Source organism: Apteryx rowi, unplaced genomic scaffold (assembly GCF_003343035.1).
Source record: "Apteryx rowi isolate R43461 unplaced genomic scaffold, aptRow1 scaffold_18, whole genome shotgun sequence".
NCBI classification, from domain to species: Eukaryota; Metazoa; Chordata; class Aves; order Apterygiformes; family Apterygidae; genus Apteryx; species Apteryx rowi.
The window spans coordinates 5,203,861-5,228,290 of record NW_020448085.1 but is presented as its reverse complement, the minus strand read 5'-3'; the positions used below and the strand labels follow the sequence as shown (position 1 = coordinate 5,228,290).

Sequence of the window (24,430 nt, the reverse complement as noted above, 5' to 3'; positions counted from 1 at the left end):
TGAGATTTGTGACTGGCAACAACAGACAAGTGCACAGCCCAAGAGGATGTGATTTGTAAATCAGTACATCTGAGTTCTGTTCTAGGCTCTGCCACTTTTGAAATATCTTTTAAAAAAACAAATCAACCTGGATCTAGATCAAAATGTGACCTGTTGTCAACATTATTGTGTAGACAGCAAGCACAAATTCTGCCCTGAGGTGTGCTCACAAGATCTGTGTGACTTTGATGGGCGTACAGATCCAATAGGGGCAGAGTTTGGTCTGTTTGTGTTTTTTTTTCTTTGGATATACTAAAGTAAGTAACTAGAGTGTTTGAGTTACTGTTAGCTACTGAGAGAATTTACAGTTTAGTTCTGGATGATAGGCTCTGTTCTGCTAACAGCTAAAAGAAGAATATGTCCTTCAAAAAATGACAGAAACATATATGAATTGCACTGGATAAGACCATCTCATCTATTATCTGGTTTCTACCATCAGACATTTCCAGCTTTTTCTAAAGAGGGTGCTGAGGTCTCCCTGTAGCCTGTCCACAGGAAAATTTTTTCTCTTGCCTCCTTTGGTTTGTATTCTGCTTAGTCTCAGAAGCAGATGAGCTTATATCACTCTAGGGAAAAAAAAACAAAACCAAAACCCAACCCTGTCTATTGTTACTGCAGCTCATCTAATTATCCTTTCATTACTTTTTAAATCCACTTAGGGACTTGCTCTTGATAGCTTATGACAGTGATTTCTTCAAGGTGAGCATTTGTCTCTCTCGTATGGTATTTTTTAAGGTTAGTTGCTGTTTTGTGGCCTGCCTCTGAACCTCATTTGCTGTTATTCTGTGTCAGATAGAGAATGATCAGAAACCACCCAATGCCCACCTAAGGGTATCCTATGGATTTGTATAGGACATTGCAATATGCTCCTTATTGTTTTCCATCATGCTGATGATACAGTCCAGTGTATGTCTGCTGCACACTGGACAGAAGTTTTCTTTGAGTTCCTATGCTGATGTCAGGGTTGATAATGGAAGTATCAGACAGCAGGTAAACACATCTGAGTGACAAAAAAGCCCTAGAGCGTTAGGCTGTCAGTTGGGATCAACATATTACACTCATTTTCATCTCTTGGGAGATTTCTATAAATCAGGAGATTGTATTTTTTCCAGTATATTGCTGTTGAACATTAATACACGGCTGTTTCCTATTAGCATAAACATCTGGCTTATTGCAGGCCAAAGGCTGGCTGTTCCCCCCAGCTTTTCTTCCCAACATAAAGTGATGAAACTGTTACATTATGCCTTAGAGTTAAGTAGACATAAATTGAGACTGGAAGTTTGGTTGGACTGTAACACAGCTTTCCGAGGTCAGTGGTGGAAGCTCTTTCACTGGAGTCATTAAAAACCAAAGTGAACAAAAGCTTTGAAACATGTAGCACAGGGAACAAACTTGCATTGAGTAGGGGATGATGTGGTTTCCTCCTAATCTTTCCATCTCTATTTTCTGTCTAATAACATTTACTGTGTAAGGAATTTATTTATGGCAAGGTTTTATGGGCCAAATTTAACTCCAKCTGGTTTTATCTGGGTGCCAGCCAGTTTAATGTGAAGTCAGTGTCCATAAAGTGTAATGAAGAACTCCATGGTGTAACTGCATGCATATGTGGTTAGGGTTATAGTTCCCATTAGTAGTTTAGGCCAGATTGTGATSTCACTTATTCCAGCACAAATCCAGAATAATTCCATGTTATTACTCCTGATTAACATCCATGACTTTATGATCAGTCTGGCCCAGTATAAATAAGACTAAAGGTTTTTTGGTACCATTGCAGCAAAATATTCTCTTCTGTGCTTGTTAAAAGATGCCATGTTTTTTTTAAGACTGGTATGGTTAGAAACTTAACTTTAGATTTCTTCTGGAAAGAGGCATGAGCAGCTGTGTAATGCTCTCCACTATTATGTAGAAGCATTGCTTCAGTCTTATTATGAGGGCCTAGTTTTCCAGTGTGCTACACCTGGGGTATCATTTAGATCAGAACAAAGCATTACCAAATCTGACTGGTTACATGTTTTCACTGATTTTGTGTTGGTGTAAGTGATTTTGAAAAAGTATAGAAAATCAGCCAATGATAGAAGAAAAACAGCTACTGAATCTCAGAAACCTCTTCCAAAAGCATGTTAGATYCACCACCTCAGAGCTCTCTCCAGTAATTAAAATGGCTTACTCTGCTTATTGGCTGAGATTTAAGCAAGGAGCAATGCTACAGGGAGGGATGACTTTCCTTTACGTCATGAAGCTGTTTTCTTTGGGAAAAAAATGAACTCTTACACAGTTTCTTTGTGGGAATATCTTAGCCACAGCCACTTAGATACTTTGATGACAAGCACTGTATAAATGCCTGCTGTGCATAGAGAGGCAAAAGAACCACTTATGAAAAGTGACAGAACTGATTCAAAATCCAAAAATGAAGAGGAGAGGTTTTTAATCAGCTTTATTTCTGATACTGTCCTCACCTCCTCCAGTTGCAGGGGCAGTGCAGTTTCGTCCTAGCATATAAAGATTGCAGTTTTCCTCTTGCAACACAGAAATCACACAGCAGGCAAATGTGTGCTGTACTGCCCTTGCCCATTTGCAGGTAGCCAATGGCATAGAGACTGAGTGAACAAATTGCTTCTTATACTCAAAACTAAAGTGTTCTGTGAACTAAGACCTGTTTACACACACCACTGACCAATGTAACATTCTGTTGCCTGTTACACACATGTGTTGCCATCAGAGTAAAATGGCATAGATGGCAGCAGAGCCAGAACTTGACTCCTTATGTGTAAAATGAGCTTTTGTGTAAAGCCCCTTGTGCAGGCAAGGAGCATGTCTTTTATGTGTCTCATGCTTAACTTAGTGTCTCATCTTAGCTTGGTTACATAAACCAGTGGGCTTATACAAAAATTTTGAAGATTTTATTTCTTTAAATCAAAGTGTTGATATTAAAGCCGAGTGAACCAAGTATTGCACAGGTAGAAGGAAGCCTAATGAGACAAAGAAAAACAAACTTCCTATAATTGAGTCATGCTGGAAGCATTTTTTCCCCATGTCTAGAAGTCTGAACATTTAAATTGGTGCAGATGAAAGGAAATCCTGCTGGAGGAAAGGCACTCCAGTAGAGCAGGGGGTTCTTGAAGAAATGGAGGGACTTAGGAATGCATGAAGGACTGCATTCAGTCCCAGTGCAATACTGTGATTTTACTGCAGAAATCTCTGTTTTTTCTACAAAAAGAAAGAAAGAAAGAAAGAAAGAAAGAATAGGATTTTTTTTTTTTTAACAGGAAAAGGAGATAATTTGAAAGTCAGCTGACAGGTTCTTTTCCTGACTTTGCTAGCAACCACCTCTGTTGTTTTGATCAATCCACTGAGCTTCTCACAATATCTGTTTCTGGATCAGTTAAATGGGAGATAATACAATGCTGTGAAGCTTAGCTGTTCAGGTTGTGTTTCTGGGATGTGAGTTTACAGATACAGAAAATATGGAATGCCAGATTAGGATATTTATTCACTCATTGATTCCTGAACTTTTTCCAGTGAAGATGTGCTCCTCCATAGAAACGACACTCAGATAAGTTGCTGAAGAGTATACATGAACTTGTTTTTCTTGGTCAGCTTTCACTAATGCCTTAGATGCAGTCTGTGGGCTCCCACAGGTCTATAGACCACAGTTTAAAAATCATAGGGCAGCTTGTGTGGAATGCTCAGGGAAGACTGCATTAGCAACACTCTCCAGAGAGCAAGAATGCATAAGTTTGTAGCAACAAATGAATAAACTGGCTGCCATATCCTGGTCAGAGTTCTGTAAAATCCAAAAGGAGAAATATCGTATTGCTAGAGGGTCTGGTACACCAACTTCTTTCTTCCCCCCCTCTTTGAAAGGAACATGGTTGGAATTAACCATGAGGAAGGTCTTCTAGGTAGAATGGTATGGAAATGGTGCTATAAGCTGTTCAATCTCCATCTTTATCCAGAAGGTGTGGGACTGGCACAGCTCTGGAACCAGAAGAGAAAAGGATGGCAGTTTCAGCACGTTTCCTGATTGATAAAGGGCTGGAAGGGCACTTCAGAAATTCCTTAGTCTATCCCGAAGTCAGCTTCTGTCTATCTTGCTAATTTAAACCATGAACCATGGATTTTCCATAACTTTCATTCTGGAAAATCTAATTTTGTGATCTGTTCTAGTCTTTCACTGCAGTGTAATTTTCTATACAATTACTGTCTGTATTTTGGTGAGGTCTGTTGGTCACATTGTGCTGTGGTCATGGTTTGGTAAGTTTTTTATGAAGGGGCCTGGTTTGCTTGAGCTGACAGTTTCAGTGGTCACCAGAAACAGGAAAAATGCCAGGCAGAGCCGAACCAGTAGGACATGAAGCTCAGGATCTACATCTCCCTTGACACTCTGGGAAGAGGTGTAAGATCCATGAAGAAAGCAGCTGTGAGAGAAAAAAATTCCTTCCTGGCAACACAGAAGATAGAGAACAACTTAAGCTCTGAAAGTGCAGATTTAGGTTCCATGGAAACGTCTCAGTTACCTATCATAATTCCAGATGTTCTAGAGATGTTTGGTCCTTCTAAATAGTACAATCCTATTAACTCAAGTGCCACTTGCCTCAGTGAGTTGTGCAGGCCCTGCAGGAAAAGTGTGTCAGTYCTGAATTTGTTTCCTTTCATCTTCACTGTATTATAGAGATGTAGAATAGGATGTAGTTCATCTGTTCTGCTTGTTATCTTTACTTCTCTGAAATAAGAAAGCTGATCTTTTCAGTGTCTTCAAACAAGAGGTTTCCTGTGACCCCAGTCTTCCGTGAGCAAAAAGTACAATTTAACACAGTTTACACTACACCATGAGAAGATTCTAAGCTCACTGAGACAGGAATAAATATGACATAGCAGTTAGTGAAAAGAGGAAATAAAATTGTTTTTTAACACACTGGCCTTTGTTAAACCTAATAGTTTCAATACAGACTAGCCAGCAGATAACCTGTGAAACTGTAAATAATATTTTGTTAATTAATAGAGTTTGTCAAGGTTGCATACTAACTTTCCAGTGAAATTGAACTTGGTGTTACTTCAGAGAACTAACAGCACTGTTGATTGCAAATGGACTCACCAGCAAATGCATCTCCTTTTTTTCTTTTCCCAACTGGATTCCAATTTCTAAACATATTTATTATTCATAAGTATTACTTAGGCGAAGAAATTATTTCCTATTTGTGCCCATATCATATAGCTTTTGGTCCTTGAATGGATGGCTGAAGTTTTTAAATGTCGGGTTTAATGACTACTATTGTTTGTACATGACAACACAACAGATTGTGTTTAGGAAAACAAAAGCAGTATATCTGAGTCACTTAGATATTAAAGAGGCTTAAAAAACAGTAGAATATATATGTTAATGTTGTTTACTCATTCATTGACTACTCTAGTCTTTACCAGATTAAATATCTTTAATATTCTTCATTTATATATCACTTTACACAAAATTCTGCATGAGTTTTAATTCATTTAAATATTTTCCACAACACTGAGAAATTCAACAACTGACTACTGCATAAAAATCAGAATATGAAAATGATTCAGTCCAGGTTAGTGATCACACTGAGTGTAATTAGAAAGATAAACAAGCAGTAAAAAAGATGGAAAGTCTATTTGGTTGTTAAAATTATTTTCCTGTAAATACTGAAAAAGATGCAGTCAGATGTTTAAACATTTTTTTTTTTTAAGATAGTAATGTACAAATGAGCAAGTAAAAAATCACCACATACTCTAACTGACTAAATCTGGGGGGACCAGTTTCCTAACTTAGGTGTCTTACAGCTGTTTTTTTATAGAGATGGCAAATGTTGAGACCTAGTTTAGAGTTATATGTATTTCTCAGTGATTACAAATACAGTTGTACAGACATGCATTGCAAGAAAGAGAATGTTGTGCATTAATTAGGCCCATGTCAAAAACCCTATCAGTTGCCCTGGAATAGACTGTCAATAATTAGTTTTTTATCAGGGAGGAAAGGATACTTCTCTGTTTTCTTCTTGTCTTTGGGACAGGACATACAGAAATCTGTTTTTTATGATATGATTCTTGTCACTAACTCTGTTGAACTGAGCACTGAATGACAGAGTCAATGCACTGCCTTTCTCCTGCCTATTCCCCATCCTTCTGCCAGATGCTAGGGGAGAGGCAGAGATGCATCTAAGAAATACCAGGAGACTGGGCAAGCCTGGCAGATTTTGGTGTGTCTAAATGGTGAAATGGAGAAGAGACTTAAGTTAGCTGTTCTAGTTTGGAAAGCATAATCTCCCAACTATTGTTAATTCTTCTTTCAGACATACAAAAGTGAATGTACACATTTTCCAGAGGAGAAGTACCTTTTTTACTTTTGCATACATGCATTGGGGTGGTTCACATGTGTTCAATATTGACAGCAGGGATTTTCCATGGGACCTAAGGAAACCTCTGTGTTTTGGAGCTTAATCTTAAAAAATAGACACTGCAACAACTAACATTTACATCTGACCCCAGGAGAGGAATCCAGACACACCAGTGAATTACCCAAGTCTCTCAACAGTGTCCAGAAAGATCTGGGTTCTTCAGAACAGGGTCAAAAATCCAGCATGTTGAAGAGCAAGTCACCTGGAGCTATGCACAGGGAGCCACGGATCACAGAGACTGAACTGAAGTTTCCCCTGCTCTCTAGGGTTTGTGTTTTGGGAGGTGGGTTTCTTTCCCCTGATGACAAGCAGCTGCAAAGAACTGAGTGATGGCAGCAGTAATTTTGCTTATCTTCCCCTAAGAACTGGATTACCAGAAAACTCACACAAGAAATGAGACTCTGGTGTGAGGCCTCCTTCAGCTGTTGAGAACTCAAATCCACTTCTGCTGCTACCCAGAAGAGTGCCATTCCCAAGGCATGTGAATTATTCTGGGTAGCAGAAGGGCCTTGCCACTTCTCCTGATGGAGCTGAGCCCTTCTGCAGTAAACAACCCGTGATTTATTGAGCCAGAGAGATAAAACAAGGAGGAACACCTGTAGCTTGCCCATTCCCTCACATGCACGTGTACAAACACACACACACACTCTGTGAGATTTTTTGGATCTCAATTTTGCATTAATTATCTAAATTATGGGTAAATCCTGCTCTGGGCTCCCAAACCCTTTATTGGTCCAGCCTAAGTCCTTTGGGCTCCATTGAAAATTACAGCCTACCTTTTTTCTAGAAGCACATCCCCCCACTGGGCTATCTAGAGCTGTGCAGGTGAGCGTTGAGCATCTCCTTTGCTTTGATGAGTGCTGTTTCAGCTGGTGCTTCCATGTGAGGTGGCACCCCTTTCCCTTCCCAAGAAGTGCTCTCTGCAGAGATGACTGATCTGGAGGTGGGGATGGTGATGTACAAATTGGTATCATCTACTTCATACGTCTGCGGGGAATGGCAGCCACCACTGGTCGGTTCCCCAATGATGAAAGCTCTGCCCAGTCTCTTCATTATGTACACAAACTCCTCTGCAGCCCCAGCTGTCACAGCACTGGTGAGGATTATTAGCCCTTTCTGAGAGCCATACCTCTCCCCTGCCAGAAAAGACAGAGCATCACAAAACACATCCATTTTCAGAGATCCATTTGCATAATGAAGCAAGAAAAGCCAAGATACAACACATTTCATTCCCTACCTGCTATTAGCAACCACAGAAGTTTGAAATTTTGTTTCATATCTATGACGGTATTAAAGCATTTTTTTACACTAGCCCAGCCACTATGTTGTGAACAAACCTGTCACCCTGTCTGGTGGCTCATTTCATCAGTTTCTGGTTATGAGTTCCAGCAGCTGGGAAGCCAGCTCATGTTTACTGCTGCTGACTTTTCTGTGGCTTTGATTTTTACAGGAGCTCCAGACCCCATCAGAGAAGTGGAATAGGCAGGTGAGGAAAGCAACTTTTTCCACTGCCCCAGCAGGAATACCCAAAGCTCAGCTGGAGGCATCTTCCATTTCACCTTCATCCCTGCTCTAGGAACATGGCTGTCAGTGTGTGGCCTGCGGACAAAGCAGGTGTCATTTTGTGAAATTAGGAAGAGGATTCCCACAGGCTTATTAGGAAGAGGATTCCCACAGGCTTATTACAGTCTATTAATGGAAGTTGTTACATTGCCTTTGTCCCAAGTCCTTCAACAAACACCCCTTTATTATTGGTATCTGAGCCAAGTTACCTTATTCTCTTACAAAAACATGCTGACAGGAATTGGAGTTTTCTTGCACCTGAGTTTCAATATATCAGAACACACTGGATACTTTTCAAGAGCTGAGATCCTTTGAAAACGTGGCCAATATGTCGTAAATAGGACCTGATCACTTGAAAACTAATTCTGAACTGCTTTAAAAATCTGGTTCTTCAAGCAACTTACCATATGACATCTAATTCTCATACTAAACTGTTAAAGAGAGGCCAATATCATGGTAATTAATTTTCACACCATCTTTGGTCTTCTCATTTCACCGTAGACATAATATCCATTAGAAGACCCTCTTCACAGTAGGTATATATAACGTAGTACCAGATTCAGCTCCTTTGAAGTTGATAGGAGTTTGCCTGTTCCCTTTGATGGGAACTGGAATGTGTCCATAGTAACCATACTCCCTTAGCACAGCTCACCTCTAACTGCCTGGGAAAATAGATGGACCCTGCAGCCTGACACAAAGGTTAACCATTTCAGGCTGCTCCAAACCAATAATTGCAGACACCGTTGTGGCACCTCTTTCAGTACTGTCTTAGTGTTAAGTGGGAACAGAATTAAAGCCAGCGTTTAAGACTCCTCAGCACTGCAACTGCATTTTATGAGCACTGAAGAGGTCTGTTTCTGAACGTTGCAGCATCACTTCAACTTACATGGACAGCACGGGGGGTAACACATTGCTGAATGCTCCAAACTCACTCAGATATGCAAAGTTTATAGGGCTCCTCTTTTATTTTTTCATTCTCTGGGCAAATTGGGCTATTATGGGTGTTTTCATCTACTGAAATAGTGTCTGATGGATCACATGGACAGGAATAAGGAACTACATATAAAACTCCATGTAAGTATTGGAAGAGATTCTTTGTTACTAGGAGTTTAAACAGTACAGGATTAGTTTTTAATTTTGACAGCATTTAAAGCAGCAAATCATAATTGCTGTACACTGTATTCAGCTAAACTTCTGGGACCAGTTTACAAACCGCAGTGCCTAAAATATCTCCTTCCCTGGAGCCATAAACTGATATTTATATGTGGCACTGGGGGATATAACTAAGATGCAGATTTTTGTTTTTACATTCTCTGTATAGCTTGAGATAATAGTGGCAAGTGCTTCACCAAATCAGTTATAGTGTCCAGTGGCTCACTCTGAAACGCACAAGCAGGAACACATGAAATTAAAAGTTATTCTTAAAAGAAATTGTGGTTTTACCTTTGAGCTGTGGCTGTGTCCATATTTCCTTAATTGAGTCACTGGGTCTGCTGTAAACTTTGTCCAAGAGAACTCGCTGTCCTTCATCAAAGAAGTATGAGCATAGGATTGCTATGGAAGTGGTGGAGCCTCCAATATTGTACCTTTTCAAAAATTAAAAAATATTAGGAAACAAAAATTTGTGGCAGACAATAAATCTCCCTTCCAAGTTTTGTTCCTTAACAACCACACTGAAAGGGCTTATGGCTACATTTGGATACATTTACAGAGGGCATTCTCCCTTTGCAGCATTTGCACCTTTATCAGAGAAACAAAATCCCATCTAAGAATCTGGGATTGGAAATGCCAACAATTGACTATGAATGTGAAATAAAACTGAATTTTTTTTTTGATTCAGCCTGAAAAAAAATCAGAAAGTAAACTCACAATCTTAATCTGCAGAGAAACATTAGATTCTTGCAATTCTACTTATAATAACCCATGCTGTTACTGACACAGGCAGAATGAGTGAATATGTAAACTTTGGTGTTTAAATGTAGATCCCAGTTTAAGCAAAGTGTGTCTGTGGAACTGACAAGCATTCTTATTTCATGCTGCACACAATGAAAATAATTAGTGTGTGGCACCTTATAAGATCAGGCTATTTCTTTTTGTGCCTAAAGATTGTTTTAGCTGCTTCATTTAGGACAGTCATGATTTGGTTGATTTGGATGAACTTTGGTTGCAGTTTAATTGCATATCAGTCTCTGAAGATTGAAGTCACTGAAGTGACCAAGTGTCATTAGAGAACCCCCTGCTATGAATATGCACAATGGAATACCAGATTATTTTTTACGTATGTCATTTCTAACATAGAGCTCATATGGCACTGGAAATGCTCATACTTTGCTCACTTGTAGGAGAGAGCATAGTGCTCTCCTTCTGTTGTTCATGTTAGGAGTGCCTGGCACAGATGAAGGCAAAAATAGTTCCTTCACCTTCACAAAAGGATTTAAAGAATCCAGGAGGGGCTTCTGTCCCAAACAGTGAAGCGACCTCTTTATTTTGCAGCGTTTGGGAGCTGTATGCTCACTGTGCCTGGCTAGAGCTGAAATAGGCCGCTTTAGTTTGTCCTGGATAGTGCTGTGCTGCCACGAGGTCCTGCTGCCTGCACAGCGCAGGAGGCAGCTGGACCTAGCAGAGCCCAGCTTGCTGCAGCTGCCATTGCCATTGCCATTATGCATGGCAAGCAGCCAGCTAGCTGGATGGCTGAGTGACTGCTTGGACAAAGAAGCTAGCTCGGAACAAAGTTAAAGGGTAGAGATCTGCTGAATTATTGTCAGTGCACGAGCTGGGTCCTGCCTCTCTGTCAGTGGCATCAGACTGGATAGTATGGAGGAGCACTGAAATTCGCTCTGTTCCTGCTGTAGTCACCCTCCTCTGGCAGGATTAATTTGACTGCCAAATGGAGCCAAGAACACGAAGCGTCCTGACATATTTTTTAAAAGGCAGGAGGCCAATAAGGTATATTTCTGGGACCCCATGTACCCTCAGTTATAGTGCAGGCCAGTCTAGGGCAGCTGGCTGGGCGGTAGAAAGATAAAACTATGTAGCCAGAGTGAAGCCAGACAGCAAGATGACAGAGCAGCTACTTGCCCTGCAGTGCATGTCTCACACGGTCTTGAGTCAATGAAGTCTACAAGACTTTGAAGGGGGAAAAAAAAGTCAAATATCTGCCTCATCTGTGAACATCAATTTAGAGGCTTCTTTAGATTATCAGACTTGTGGTCAAGAGAAAGAGACGAGGATGATGACAAAGACAAAAAACATTTTGACAAGACAATAGTAATAGAGTAATGCTGATGAGCTTTTCCAGGGAGTCTCCTGTATCTAGGACACTGAAACTGCAGAATTTTCCGTCAGTAGGAACAACTGTACAGTTGTTAGAGTTTTAGCTTAGTTCTTGGGGGCAAGTACTTCCTTCACTATAGACTTCTTGAGTGACACTGGAGAAGCTGCTTAGCTTATCAGCCTCTCTGTTCTCCATGCGGTGATGGTTACAAATATGAAGCTCATGAGTGGCCCAGCTGTTCCAGGGATAGGAACTTGTAAGGTGAGAGAAATTAATGCATTATGATTAATCCTAATCAAAACTGAATTTATCAGCTCCCCCTCAAAATCATGAGATTGTTTAGAGACAATTTCAAAAGGTAACATGTTTGGGGTTCTTTTTACATGACTTCAGAGACTGAGGTTTTTTGCATGCACCTCCACTCTGCTTTCTCAAAGGGCTGGATATATTAAAAATAAAAAACAAAGCACCCAGGATAAGTGCCATAATGAGGCCATTTGGTGCCTGGGGCATGATTTTACCTTTGCTATTTTGTTACTGCTGGCCCTGGTGTGAGATCTAACCTGGGAAGGATGGGAACAAGAAAGAGAAAAGCCCCAGTTGAACTCTAAGTCTACTAGAAGGTGACGATGCCTTTGCTGAATCCAAATTCAGTCATGGGTGGGTTTGGGTGGCTGCTGCCTTACCTCACCTGTGCTCACATGGTGAGCTTCCTCTCTCCACACTCATCACTGTGTTCATCTTTTCCTGCACATGCTACAAATCCCAGATGAAAATTAAGAAGATTACAAAATATTGTGAGCACCACAATGGTAATGGACAGAAAGTTTTTTAGCATTAATAACTAGCTCTTACATATGCCTTATTTTCTTTAATTAATATTTGTAATGTTTTGGGCTCACAAACATTAGCTCTGGACCAAAACAAGAGAATGACTTTTATGTGAATATTGTATAGGAAATGTGTACTTGTGATATTCATTTGTTTTGATAGCTGGCAACATAAAAAAAGCTATCTTCTGGCTCATAAGACTTTGGAGCATTGTTGACACACTGGAGAGTCTAGCAGAGTCCTAAGTTAGCAGTAGGCATATGGTACTGTAGCTTGCTGCAGCAGGGTCTAGGAGTGTCATGGTACCTTTGAGACAATGGTGCTTTTAAGCCACCTGTGCACTCTGCACAAGGATCATTCTGCACAGGGCTGATACCACAAAGTAATTTAGCACTGCAGGTATGGCAAACTATATGCTGTAACACAGCCCTATGAGTGACCTTGTTTTTTGACTGATCAATCACTTGACCATTGCCTGTAGTTAAAGATTTAATTACGCCATATATATATATAATTTATACAAGGCACATGCAGAGTTAGATTAGGAAGAAATTAGAGAAAAAAAACAGATGTGAGGTTCAGGATTGTGTTCTGCAACATATTTCCTAGATTTACCTATTTAGTTCTAAATATCTCAAGCGATGGTACAATTTCTCTTGAGATATGCTTCCACACTGTTATTGTTTTCCTTGGCTGTTTTTCTTTTCTCATTTAATCCCAGCAATGTTAGCTTGTAAACAGGACAGCAAACCATGTAAAGCTAATTCACTGTTACAAAATAAAATGCTATTTTAAAAGAACCTTGGTTATTTGCCATTCAAAGGTTTACCTCAAATCTATGATCAACGCATCTGTGTGAACAATTTTCTTCCAAACATGCTCTACCAGTAGGTCGGACACCTGGGTTAGAAGTTCATAGTCTCCAAACATATCGAATCTCAGATAGCCAATGTTGTTTTCAAAGATATTTGTGTGGAATGAATATTTAATCAGATCTTCAAATGCTTCTGGGGAAGGGATCTGAAAGAGTTTAGAAAAACAAAACAAATCATTTGCTGGCACAGATAACTTGGCACAAGATTTGAAAGGAATCACATGGGTCAAGTTTAGTCCAGGTGGGACATATGTTAGGAAYGCAACCAAGTTTTAAGAAAATCATGTAATGATTATGAATTAAGATTTTTGCATATTAGACTTGGGTTAATGTTAGCTGCTGCGCTATGACACAAAATAGGACCTAGTACAGGATGCATCAATAGCATGCCCAGAATCTGGATCAGGCCCTTATTGGTCAGGGCTCAGTTCATTATGCATAAATAAAGGAATTTCCTTCAACCGAAAAAGCATGGGAAGGCTGCAAGAGCACCCCCCCCCCCATACACTTTGCCATCATCCCAGACCTGCCCCCCAAACCCATTTGTTTCCTTTAGCAATTCTTTTTAAATAAGTCACTTGATGTTTTTATAATCTCTTGACCAGCCTCAGCTGACAAACAGCTGCTGGTTACGGCTGAGACTGGCCCCAGCTCCCATTAAAGAGCCAGTTCCTGTGACTGGAGGAACTTCACATGCTGGGCTAGTGCTAGCCATCCCATGTACTAGCCATGTGTTACAGCTCTTACATGGTGGCCACATGCCTGGAATCTCACATGTTTGGCTGTGATCAATTTCATCTTGTTTATCTGGATGTTATTAAACTGCAGACTTTTCTTTTAATAGTAATGTGTAGCCAACTAATAAAGTTAACTCAGTAAGCCTTATACACATTGGAGACATAGTCCGCTCCTATTGCCAGACTTAGATACTTTGCATGCCTGTTTCTGAAACAGGCAGGTTTTCCTTCAGCTTAAGGAGATTGGGATATATATTATATATGCAATGTTATATATATGCAAAGTATATATTTAGCAATTTGGCCTTCTCACTTCATGGTTGCTGTGAAAATTTTATACTTGCATCTTAATCAGTTGCATGCTGCTATAGCTCAGCCTCAAATCATCCATAGTTTTACAGGAAAGAGATCAAAGAGTGGGCAGGGAGCTGCCTGCTAAAAGTGCTCTCCCAACCTGCAACATGCTGCAGAACTTGTGAGGCCTTTGGGCCTCCTGTGGTTGTAGGGAAGTCTTGCCATACATGCTGTGCCCTGGCCTGGGGTCTGCACTCCTGCCACAAATACCTCTGCCATTAAAGAAGCAGGATTTGCAAGCTGTATGAATCCCACTGTACGTGACACAGCTCAGGCACATTATCTTTCCCTAGAGGAATATTAGCTACCAGATCACACTTCTGCTTGACCTGATCTTCTTTTTCACTCCTAATGATGACATTTGCCATCATCATTCAGTGCCTTCTGTATGCCAAAATTTCAAAGACTAACTCAAACGCCCTGTTTGCCACTAGTTGTTAACAAGATGGTGAGAGCCAACTCTAGTGAGTCCTTTTCTCTGTCCTTCTTCCTCACCTCACCTTGTGAAAATAACCACTGCATCTGRACTGTAAACATATCAGTTCAACACTGTTGAGTCTGTCATTTCCAATCCACTTCCCAGTGACATCAATGCTACTTGATCTGCCAGTGTACTTTGATTAACAAATCACAGTTTTGAAGAAAATATCCAGGATGCATTGGTTTGTTCTGACAGAGCTTATATGTAGTTCAGAAATACTGGTCCCCCCAGGAGAAAAAAAACATCACTCATTGGTAATATCTACAAATAAAAAGGATGTGTTACTCTCAGCCATTTACCGATGATATTTTAACCAAATGCACAGATTTCTTATCTCTGTCTCCAAAAATAAATGTTATATGCATACCCATAAGCATGTTGATTAATAATAACCCTTCTATGTATGTCTGGTAATGTGTTTTTTTTTTTCCTACTTGTTCTTTTACAGTGCTGCATCAAATCTTCGTCCATTGAGGACTTTGGTACTTGTCAGCAGTGTTGCGAACTCTTGCAAATTTGTTACAGGTCTCGACATGGCTAGTTTGCCCTTAAAGGCTCAGCTCTTTTGAGGTAAAATGAGTACATGAGGATCTCCAAAAGACTGTTCCCCACCTTCCTGGCTGCAGGAAGGTATGAAAATACGCCTGCTCTAAAGGCTCTAGAACCAGAAGTCAGATGAAAAGCGCTCAGAATCTGATTWAAAAAAAAAAAAAGCCTCCTAATTTTTAAGCAAAAGAGGGGAGGAGGCTGAGACCGACAGTAAAGAGTTATTGTGCCGTGCCATACAACAACAAGGTTGTGACAGTGACACATGGGCCGTGTGCCACCTCCAGAGACGAGCAGCAGTCTCTCTTTTGGAAGGCAGGGCTCTGTTTGCAGGCCAAGGACAGACTGTGACAGGATGCAGCTGACAGTAAGATCATGCTGCTTAGTTAGGCAGTGTTTACATACAAATGACTTGATTGTTAAATATAAACCCTCAGGTGCCTTAGTAAGGAGAACACTATAAGCAATGTGGCTAGACTAAGGGACCTCCCAGCTAACACCACTTAAGCCAGGGAAGAATTGCTACTAGTTAACTGTATAGGGTCTCCAGCCCTTTTCTGCAGTCTCTTTCCACATGTAAGTGGCCTAACTGGAACAGGTTGTGTGACACAAAACAGGACCTAGAACGCTGCCCTGGGACTCATGTGTGGAGTTTCATCACCGGCTTTGCCACTGACATAGCCCCAAACTTGGGCAAACCACTTTTACAACTGTGCCTCTCTTTTCTCCCTTTTCTCCCTCTCTTCTAAGTTCTTTTGTCTATTTAGATGGAAAGGGTCTTTTCATAGCTAATTTGGGGCTCATCATCATAACATAACTCTGATCTTCATTAAAGTTGCTAGTGTTATCATCCCCAAGCTGTCAAAAAATCACCAGCCAATACCTTTGTGCCATTGTAAATTCCGAGATCGGTTTAAGAACTGTGAGATCTCATTTTAGGGAGGGGGAGGGGGGGTGTTCCTCCTTTCTTTCTTAAAATAACATTCGGGTTCCATCCACAGCCTCAGAGACTGGAATGGAAAGGTCCATCCTAGCTTATCTTCCTGTCTCAAGGCAGGATCAATTATATCTATGCCACTCCTGACAGCTAAGTGTCACTTGATCTTAAAACCTCCAGTGATGGAGATTCCATGTTTCTCTCCAGGCAATCCAGTCCAGTATGTCACTATCCTTACTATTACAAAGATGTTCCTAACATTTAGCATAAACAGTCTAAGTTCACTACTTTTTACAATTTAAGTGCATTACTTCTTGGCCTAACCACCATGGAGATGGGAACAGATTATTCTCTTCATATTTGAAACAACTTCTGTATTTGAAGACTGTTTTCATGTCTCCTCTCAGTTTTCTCTGGAATAAACAACTTATATCCTTTCAACTTTTTCAAATGACTCTTTTTCAGTCTTCTCTTTACTCTTGTTCYTCTTTTCTGGATGCTCTCCAGCTGAGCCACATCTTTCCAGAAATGCAGTGTCCAAGACTGGACACAGTACACTCCAGCTGAGGCTTCTTTAGAGCTGAATAGAGCAGAAGACTTCACAGGTCTTACTGATTATATTCCTGCTTATYTGCCCCAGTTCGATGATTATATTTTTCTGCAACAACTTGACGCTGTTCAGCTTGTGAACACCAAAGCACCCATATACTTTTCTACAGGATTCCTCATAAACAAGCTGTTCTCCTCCCAGAGTTGTGTAGCCAATTGCTCTCACTGTAAAAACTGTGCAAGAACCTTGCATGTGTTCTTATTCAGCCTCAACCGCCTTTTTTCAGGTCACCTCTCCAGTTTTCCCAGAACTGTACCTTTGAATCCTAATCCTGTCCTCCAGTGTACCAAGATGGCCAGGATGAGGAGTTACCGTAACCAAAAGACAAAACCCTGTGGGATAGTGCTCTGGAAGTGATTACAAGGGGTTATTTAAGCTCTGAGTCCCCACTGAAGGAGCACGGGGCAGAGTGAGAAGCTATACTTTCACACCGCAGAGGGCAGCACTGCACACCAGCGCATTGGCCTGCTCTGAAAACAGAGAGCTTTTAACATGCTCATTACAAGCCACAAAGCAAAAATGTAAAGCACCGTTATTTCCTAGACAATACCCCTGGAAGATTACATTTGAAAGGAAAATCTGAATATGTGATTYTTGGCTAAATTTTGGGTTTCATTCAAAATCCATGTAAAACATAAAATTAATGGACACATTTACTGTAACAATAACAATGGCAGAAAATAAGGAAAAACATATCTCTGGTGGGATTATTATAACCTGCAAAAGTAGCTGCATTGTGCTTGTGTATCAGAATTAGAAGATGAGATGTACTAGAAACAAAAAACAAAAGTGATTAACACAGTAACATTTTCTTCTCTGTACCAAATACAAGAGCAAGTATGAACTGCAAAAAGGAAAAGAGTCAATGAGAGTTCAGTAGAAAACATTTTTTGGGCTGGCATAAACTTGTATGGTTCCACTGACTTCCATGTGCTTATGCTGATATAAATCAGCAGTGGACAACACAACACCTTCTTTTCACCTGTCAGCAGTAGATGTACTGTGTGTGTCAATGTGATTTTTCTGTCTTGACATTTTGAAGCTGACCACTTTGATTTCACTCATTAATAAAGGGACATAAGGAAACTACACTCATTTCTAGTGAAGCGTTTGTAACTCTATTTTCTCTGACAGCAAGGATAATACTCTGGTATACATATATATTATTTGTCTGGGAAACAGGAGACTTCAAATTCAAAACAATTTCTCTTTATAAAGGATCCCCTTTTTATCTTTTACTAGTGATGTGCAGTGCCATGAAGAGACACACTGTTCATCATTTTCAGCTGCATGACCAAAACATTAAGACAAAAATTTCCCTAGGTGTTAAGACTGCATTAAAAGTCTTTGGGCAGCACCAAGGGGCCTAAAGAGTCACTCAGGGATACTCCTGTCACTTGAAACTGACATATCACATTTGCCAAAATCAGGCAGCAGTTCTTCTATAGGTAATCTACAGTACTGCGATATACATTAGTACAAATGTTTCAGTATGGAAAGGGAAGGTATGACCAGAGGGAGAGAGAGGCAAGCAGAAGAATAAGAAGCAGGGACTATTGAACTGGGCATCAGCAAGTTTACAGAACTCTGCCTTACAAACAAAAGGCTGTTTTCTGAACCACAAACAGCATATACAAGATTAGCCTCTAGGAAGTCTGACTTTAGAAAGCAGCATTTATGCATCAGAGAACTCCAGCTAGCATTGACCTTCCTCCTGTCATAGGGGAGACATATTCACTATCCTGTRCAATGCTTCAGCAGCTATTCCACTGTAGCAGATGCAAAGGTCTACAGGCATTTCACTTCTCTGTCTCCTGTGTCCCATCCCATCCTTCTTGCAGTTATTCATCATCACTTTCATTTAATTGTGTTGGATCTGATTCTCTGTCAAGGTCATTATCAAGAAAATCCCACTGTCAAGGGATGGGGTTGCCTGGAAGGCTGGCAGCGCAAGAGGAAAACTAGCTCTAATGTGATAATAAATGTGCATAAATGTGATGTAGACTAAAAGAGCCACTATGTCGAAGTATAGGACTATATATAAAAAAAAAGAAGAATTTACAAATGTAATTTGTGCCATCATGTAAATGTCACTGTAATCTTAAGACATTTGCTGTCTGGGACATCGGCACTGGGGATTCCAGAAACGATCCACAGAAAGCATTTCTCTTGGCCTTCCTGCAAAAGCAAGGCAGAAGCAATTATCCTGTAATGGGAGCCAAGAAGAGACAGGGACACTGCAGGAAAAAAAGGAAAGAAAATCAAGATCCTCTTGCTGTCCCAGTGCTCTGTGGGGCAGGTGAATTTTCTTCTTTCTCCATCACAAGGAAAAGCCTTTATTTTCATTTCTTAGTTTACGCATCCTCTTTCCCCTTAAAATTTCTTAACACTACCCTCTTGTCTCTCCCCCTCCTGGTTTCATCAAGCACTATGAGGGAATGCATACTTCTTTGGTAGCTACCCCAGGCTCCTAAGAGATTCATCCTATTTATACACTATTCCCCCTTGATATTTCAGATTTTTTTCTGACTTTCATCCACACTCATGTACTTTCCTTCTTATAGATGTATTCCCTGGCCTCCTCCAATCATTTTGCTTGACAGAGAACTGAGATAAACAGAGGCATTAATTAGCATAATGGCATTTCCCCACTAGCTCTATCAAGATCAGAATTTCATGTGTCATGAGAAAAATCAGAATTTTGTCCTGTACATCCTGCTCTCAATATTCAAGGTTTAAGTCAAGTAAAAATAGTTAACAATATCCATTAACAGCCTTCAGTAAAAATGGATAACCGATTTGCAGGATGGGKCCTATAGAGAAATTACAGTGTATCATTACTGATGTGTTGCTAATAATTTAGCAGGGACCTCTGTCCRAAACCTCTTTTGAGTGAAGTTTTCTGCACCCAACAAATGTAGGAAGGAAAGAGAGTGATGGAACAGAAAAATCCTTTAATTAATTGTTTCCGTTTAAGCACATTTTATGCTTAGAGTCGAGAATGGGGCCAGAGTCTCTAGGCTAAGAAACTGGAAAAAATGCCCTCCCCTGGAAATGCTTAGACCTTGTCCTTGACCTTAGCCTTGGAGATAATGCCACAAAGGTCATGTCCACTTTAAATCATGCATGCCAAAGACTTCAGAGGATGGAAGCCCACAGATTTCCTCCCCCAGGAAACATTTAATAGTTACCTGACACTTGGTACAATCTGGTTCATTGCAAAGGCAAATTCATGCTCTTCAAAAAGTAATTTTATGAGTCCCTGGGGTAAGAAGTCTCTGATAGCCATGCTAGAGCAGTAGCCAAAAAGGAGCTAACTCCATCCAAGGCAGGGATCAGGTTATCCTAACCCTCCCTTTAATTTGAAGGTGGAATTTTAACAAGTGCTCCTGGGAGCTCCCTCCAGCACAACAATGAACAAGAAAGATTGCCAAGGCAGACCAGCATATAAATAGCCAGTCTCAGAACAAAGCACAGACTGTTATGCAAACCACACAGCAAGGGCAGAAGTAGAATATTAAAAATCAGTTTCTCCCTGGGGGTCACCCAACTTCCACCCAGGTACTTCTTCCAACTGGGAGACTGTCTGATGCTGACCAACGGACAGAATCAGAACAGCTTTCCATTGTCAGTACCAAAGGAGTTGTTTGTTATTCTGGTGTAATAGAATTAGAAGTCAGGCATGGCAATTTTATATATAAAAATACATTTAAAAGTATGTGGCTGTATTTTCTGTGAGTGTATGTATTTAATCTGGATCAACCAATTTTTTCTCAAATTACAAACTCAGTAGCAGTGGGTTTCTGCATTAATTTACTGAAAAGCCATAGTACTGAAAGAGAGGGGATCGCAGAGATAATGAAATATCTTCTCTATAACAGTGAAGCCCTGTGTCAGAATCTTTGCTTGTGGCAGATTGCTGCTGAGAGAGACTCACAGCCTGAAGTGTGCTGTCCCTAAAATACATGCATCCGGAGCGACCCTCTACAGCTACTACAAGCTACTATCCTGACTTGCCTAAGTGTCCAACAGAGTTCAGTCTCCAAAACCCACTGAAGCATTGGCTTCTCTAGTGGGTACAGGTAAATTTGGTGGTTTGATGATACGGGCTAGAAGTCTGGTGAGATACCTAAGTCAGTGCTCCCATTCTAGCCGGCATCACTATACCTGGGTATGAGAGAACTGTACCTGTTTTGGCATGATCCCTGGGATGCTGTCCTTGGTGTGTTCAGGGATGTAGAGTATTTTCAGGTGCTCATCATCAGAGAGAGCTTGCAAGTCAGCAGTCACCTTCCTGGCCAGCTCCTCTTCTGAGTTAATTCTTTTATAATTGTCTTTACTGATGAGCTTGGCAAGCTTGGATGCTATGATAGTCCCAATGTCCACAAAAGCATAATTGTCTGCTACAAGCTTCCCCACAGTTTGCAACATCTGTGGCACCTGGGCACGCAAGTTGGCAATGTGCTGAGCTACAGTCATGGCTTCACTGGCCTGGATGGTGATGTGTGGCTCCACCCCAGACACACTCCACACTTTGCCAGTGACTGGGCTGAGTACCACTTGGCTGGGGATGGAGGCATAMAGGGAGCTGTTGTCAACACGATAAATGCCCACTGAGAGGGAACCACCCACTGTGGGCTCACCAATAATTGTGGCCCGGTGTAGATCCTTCATAGAGCGAGTGAAAGCTTCAGCTGCTGAGCCACTCATGTGGCTTATTAGGATGTAGATGTCCTTGAGGGAGCCGTATCTCTTGCCAGAGACTTGGGGTAGAGTCCACACCTCTGTGCTGCGGGAGGTACTGCGATCAAAAACAGTGTAGAGGTGTTGCCGAGGCTCAGGCTCAAAGAAGTAGGAACAAAAGATTGGAAYGGCAGTGGAGTAGCCACCTGTGTTGTACCTCATGTCAATAATCATGGCATCCGTGTCCACCAGCTTGTTCCATACCATCTGCACCAGCTGGTGTCCAATGGAYTTCACTGTTTCTGCTTCAGCCATCATATCAAAGCGAAGGTAGCCCAGGTTGCCTGGCAATACATCTATTTTGAAGAGAGCCTCAATGATATAGCCCAGCTCCTCAGGGCTGGGAATCAGACTGGGGAGCTGTTCTTCTGGGGTTGGTTCCACATGGCTGTGGAAGATGTGAAGCYGATGGTCCCCTGAGGCCTCCTGCAAGTCACTGGTAAGCTGGGAAGCCAATGTCTCAAAGTCTACAGCTGACCGATAACCTCCATGGGCCTGCTTAGTGCTGAGCATAACACTTGCCTTCCCAGCCACTTCTGGGATAGCATAGTGAGCCTCTAGGAGTTGCCCAGTAGCCTCCACAAGTTTCCCCATAACCCTATGAAAAGTCAGCACCTCTTCAGCCTTCTGCAGTGCATCTTCAGCCAATACTATGGCATCAGGCACAACTCCTCCACCCATCCAGCTTTCCCCATGGTTGTCAATGAAGGTAATGACAGGTACTGTGATGGTCAGGCCAYGAGTCATTCCCTGCTCAGGCTGTAGCAGAGGGAAGGTGCGGGTGTGTGACAGGCTGCCTGCTGTGATCTCACCGATTAGTGTAGCACGGCCCAGGGACTGCATGAGGTAAGCGAACTCCTCAGCAGCTGTAGCAGTGTGGTGGCTGGTAAGCAGGTAGATGCCACGCTGAGCCCCATAGGGCTGGCCCAGCAGTTCTGCCTGGCTGTTGTGCTCCTGCGTGTGGTTGGTGCACCTGTCATAGGTTGTGAAGAGGTGGACAGGGCCAGCAGCAGGATCTTGGAAATAGGACAGTAGCAGAGGCACAGCAGAGGAGGATGGGCCCCCAGGGTTGTAGCGTAGGTCCATGATCAGGTTTTCTGTATTTTGGAGGGGCTCCCAAACTTTGTGTACAATGTAGGGTCCCAGCTTAGCCAGCACAGAAACATCAGCAAACTCATCAAAGCGCATGTAGCCCACATTTCCTGCCAACACTGACACCTTGAAGACAGTATCCACCAAGGCATGCAGAAGCTGCTCATTGTCCGGCAAGTTGGCTGCCACTGCAACTGGCTTCTCAGCAGGAGGACTAACAGCTTCACCTGGCATCATGACTCGAACCAACAGGCGGGGATCCTCAGATAAGGTCTGCATCTCAGTGTTAAGCTTGGTGGCCAGGTCCTCTGCTGACTGCACAGAAGAGAAGTCAAAGGTGGTGAGGTGCTGCAGCAGCACTGGCACCCGCTCCACTAAACTGTAATTGTCCTTTAATATGCCTGTGAGTCGGCTTAGGGTGCCAGGCACTGCTCTGCGTACTGCCAGGATGTCTAGGGATTTCTGCAAGGCTTGGTCTGCCTCAGCAGCCACACAAGGCATCACCCCACTCACTTCCCAACTCTGCCCACCTCCGCTCAGGGGACTCACAGATCGTGACACAGGAACCATTAGATAGAAGTTAGAGGGGCCAATACGCAACTTCTGGAYGTCCAGTGAGCCCCCAGCTGTTTTTTCCCCAACAGTGATAGCTCTGTGCATGTGCTTGAGGATGTAAGCCACGTCTTCAGCCACTCCTGTGGTGTGGCGGCTGATCAAAACAATGACATCCTTGTCCTTGCTGTACCTCTCTCCCAACACTTTTGGCAGTGTCCATATCTCTGTGGTGGTGTTGGAAGGCCGATTATATACGGTCTCAATGTGCAGCACCTTGTCTGCTTTATGCAAGTATGAGATGATGAAGGGGAGGCCAGAGATCTGTCCTCCAGTGCTGTGACGAAGATCTATGACCAATGCAGAGGTGTCTATCAGTGTCTTCCACACCTTGTCCACCAGAAAAGCACCAACCTTCTGCACAACTTCTTGGCCTATGATGTAATCAATCCTCAGGTAGCCAACGTTGCCCTCCAGCTTGTCATACATGACCACCTGCTCAATAAGACTCAARAGTTGTTCACGAGTGGGAGAAGCCTCAACTTCTTGTTTGGGAGCTRCATGAGGCAATGGCTCATAGGAGATCACCAGTCTTGGGTCATTCAGAGCACCCTGCATTCCAGCTGTCAAGACATTGGCCAGCATTGTGGGATCTGAGATGTCCAGGATCTCTCCACTCTTGATGGCTTGTTCAATGGCTTCTTGCATCCCCACTAGGTTTTCAGGATAGCAGTAGTTATCCAGAAGGACTTTAGCCATGTCCAGCACTAGATTTGGCTGAAAGATTTCCTCAGCAGATATGCTGCACATGATCAGGGCTGAAAACAGGAAGAAATGCATCCTAATCATTTTGTATCTCTATGGAATAAAAAATAAACTGTATGTAGGAAAGAAGTCAGAAGTCCTTATCGATCAAGATGAACACAGCTCTCCGCTGACCCACTCTGTTTGTGAATCACACTGAAATCTCAGCRTTGAACCCAGGTGCACTGAAGCAATAAAAATCTTTTATCTGCATTAAACCTTTAATCTCATTAAAATGGAGTGCATCAGCCAAAGTGCACCAATAGATGAAGTTCAGCTTCACGCCACTTTACAAACCTCTTATGAAACAGTAATAAACTTCAGTCATCAAGGAGATACTTTCTGGCAGTTAATTGCTTTCAAAAGGTACCTCATTGCCTGTTATAAACTGGTCCTGGCTTATCCTGACAGTGGATTGCTTAAATGCAATATTGTTTGATTTTAACCAAAATTAGAACAGCAATCATTCAGTCTTTTACATCATTTATGAAAAGCTAATAGCAGGACATTCTTCTGTGACTTAGTTGTATCAATTTTAAATATTTCAAATGTTGTTTACAATACAATATCTTTGGTG

The 24,430-nt window shown here is 41.7% G+C and overlaps 1 protein-coding gene across 1 annotated transcript; it reads right to left on the bottom strand.

Annotated features, from left to right (window-relative positions):
- Positions 1–7,241: 7,241 nt before the first annotated feature.
- On the bottom strand, positions 7,242–23,898 carry RBP3 (retinol binding protein 3). Its single transcript, XM_026061336.1, has 4 exons — positions 20,851–23,898; positions 12,953–13,143; positions 9,462–9,604; positions 7,242–7,591 (listed from the first exon to the last, which is right to left on the bottom strand). The coding sequence occupies exons 1-4, from the start codon at positions 23,896–23,898 to the stop codon at positions 7,263–7,265; spliced, it is 3,711 nt and encodes a 1,236-aa protein (XP_025917121.1). The 3' UTR covers positions 7,242–7,262.
- Between the last annotated feature and the right edge of the window lie 532 nt (positions 23,899–24,430).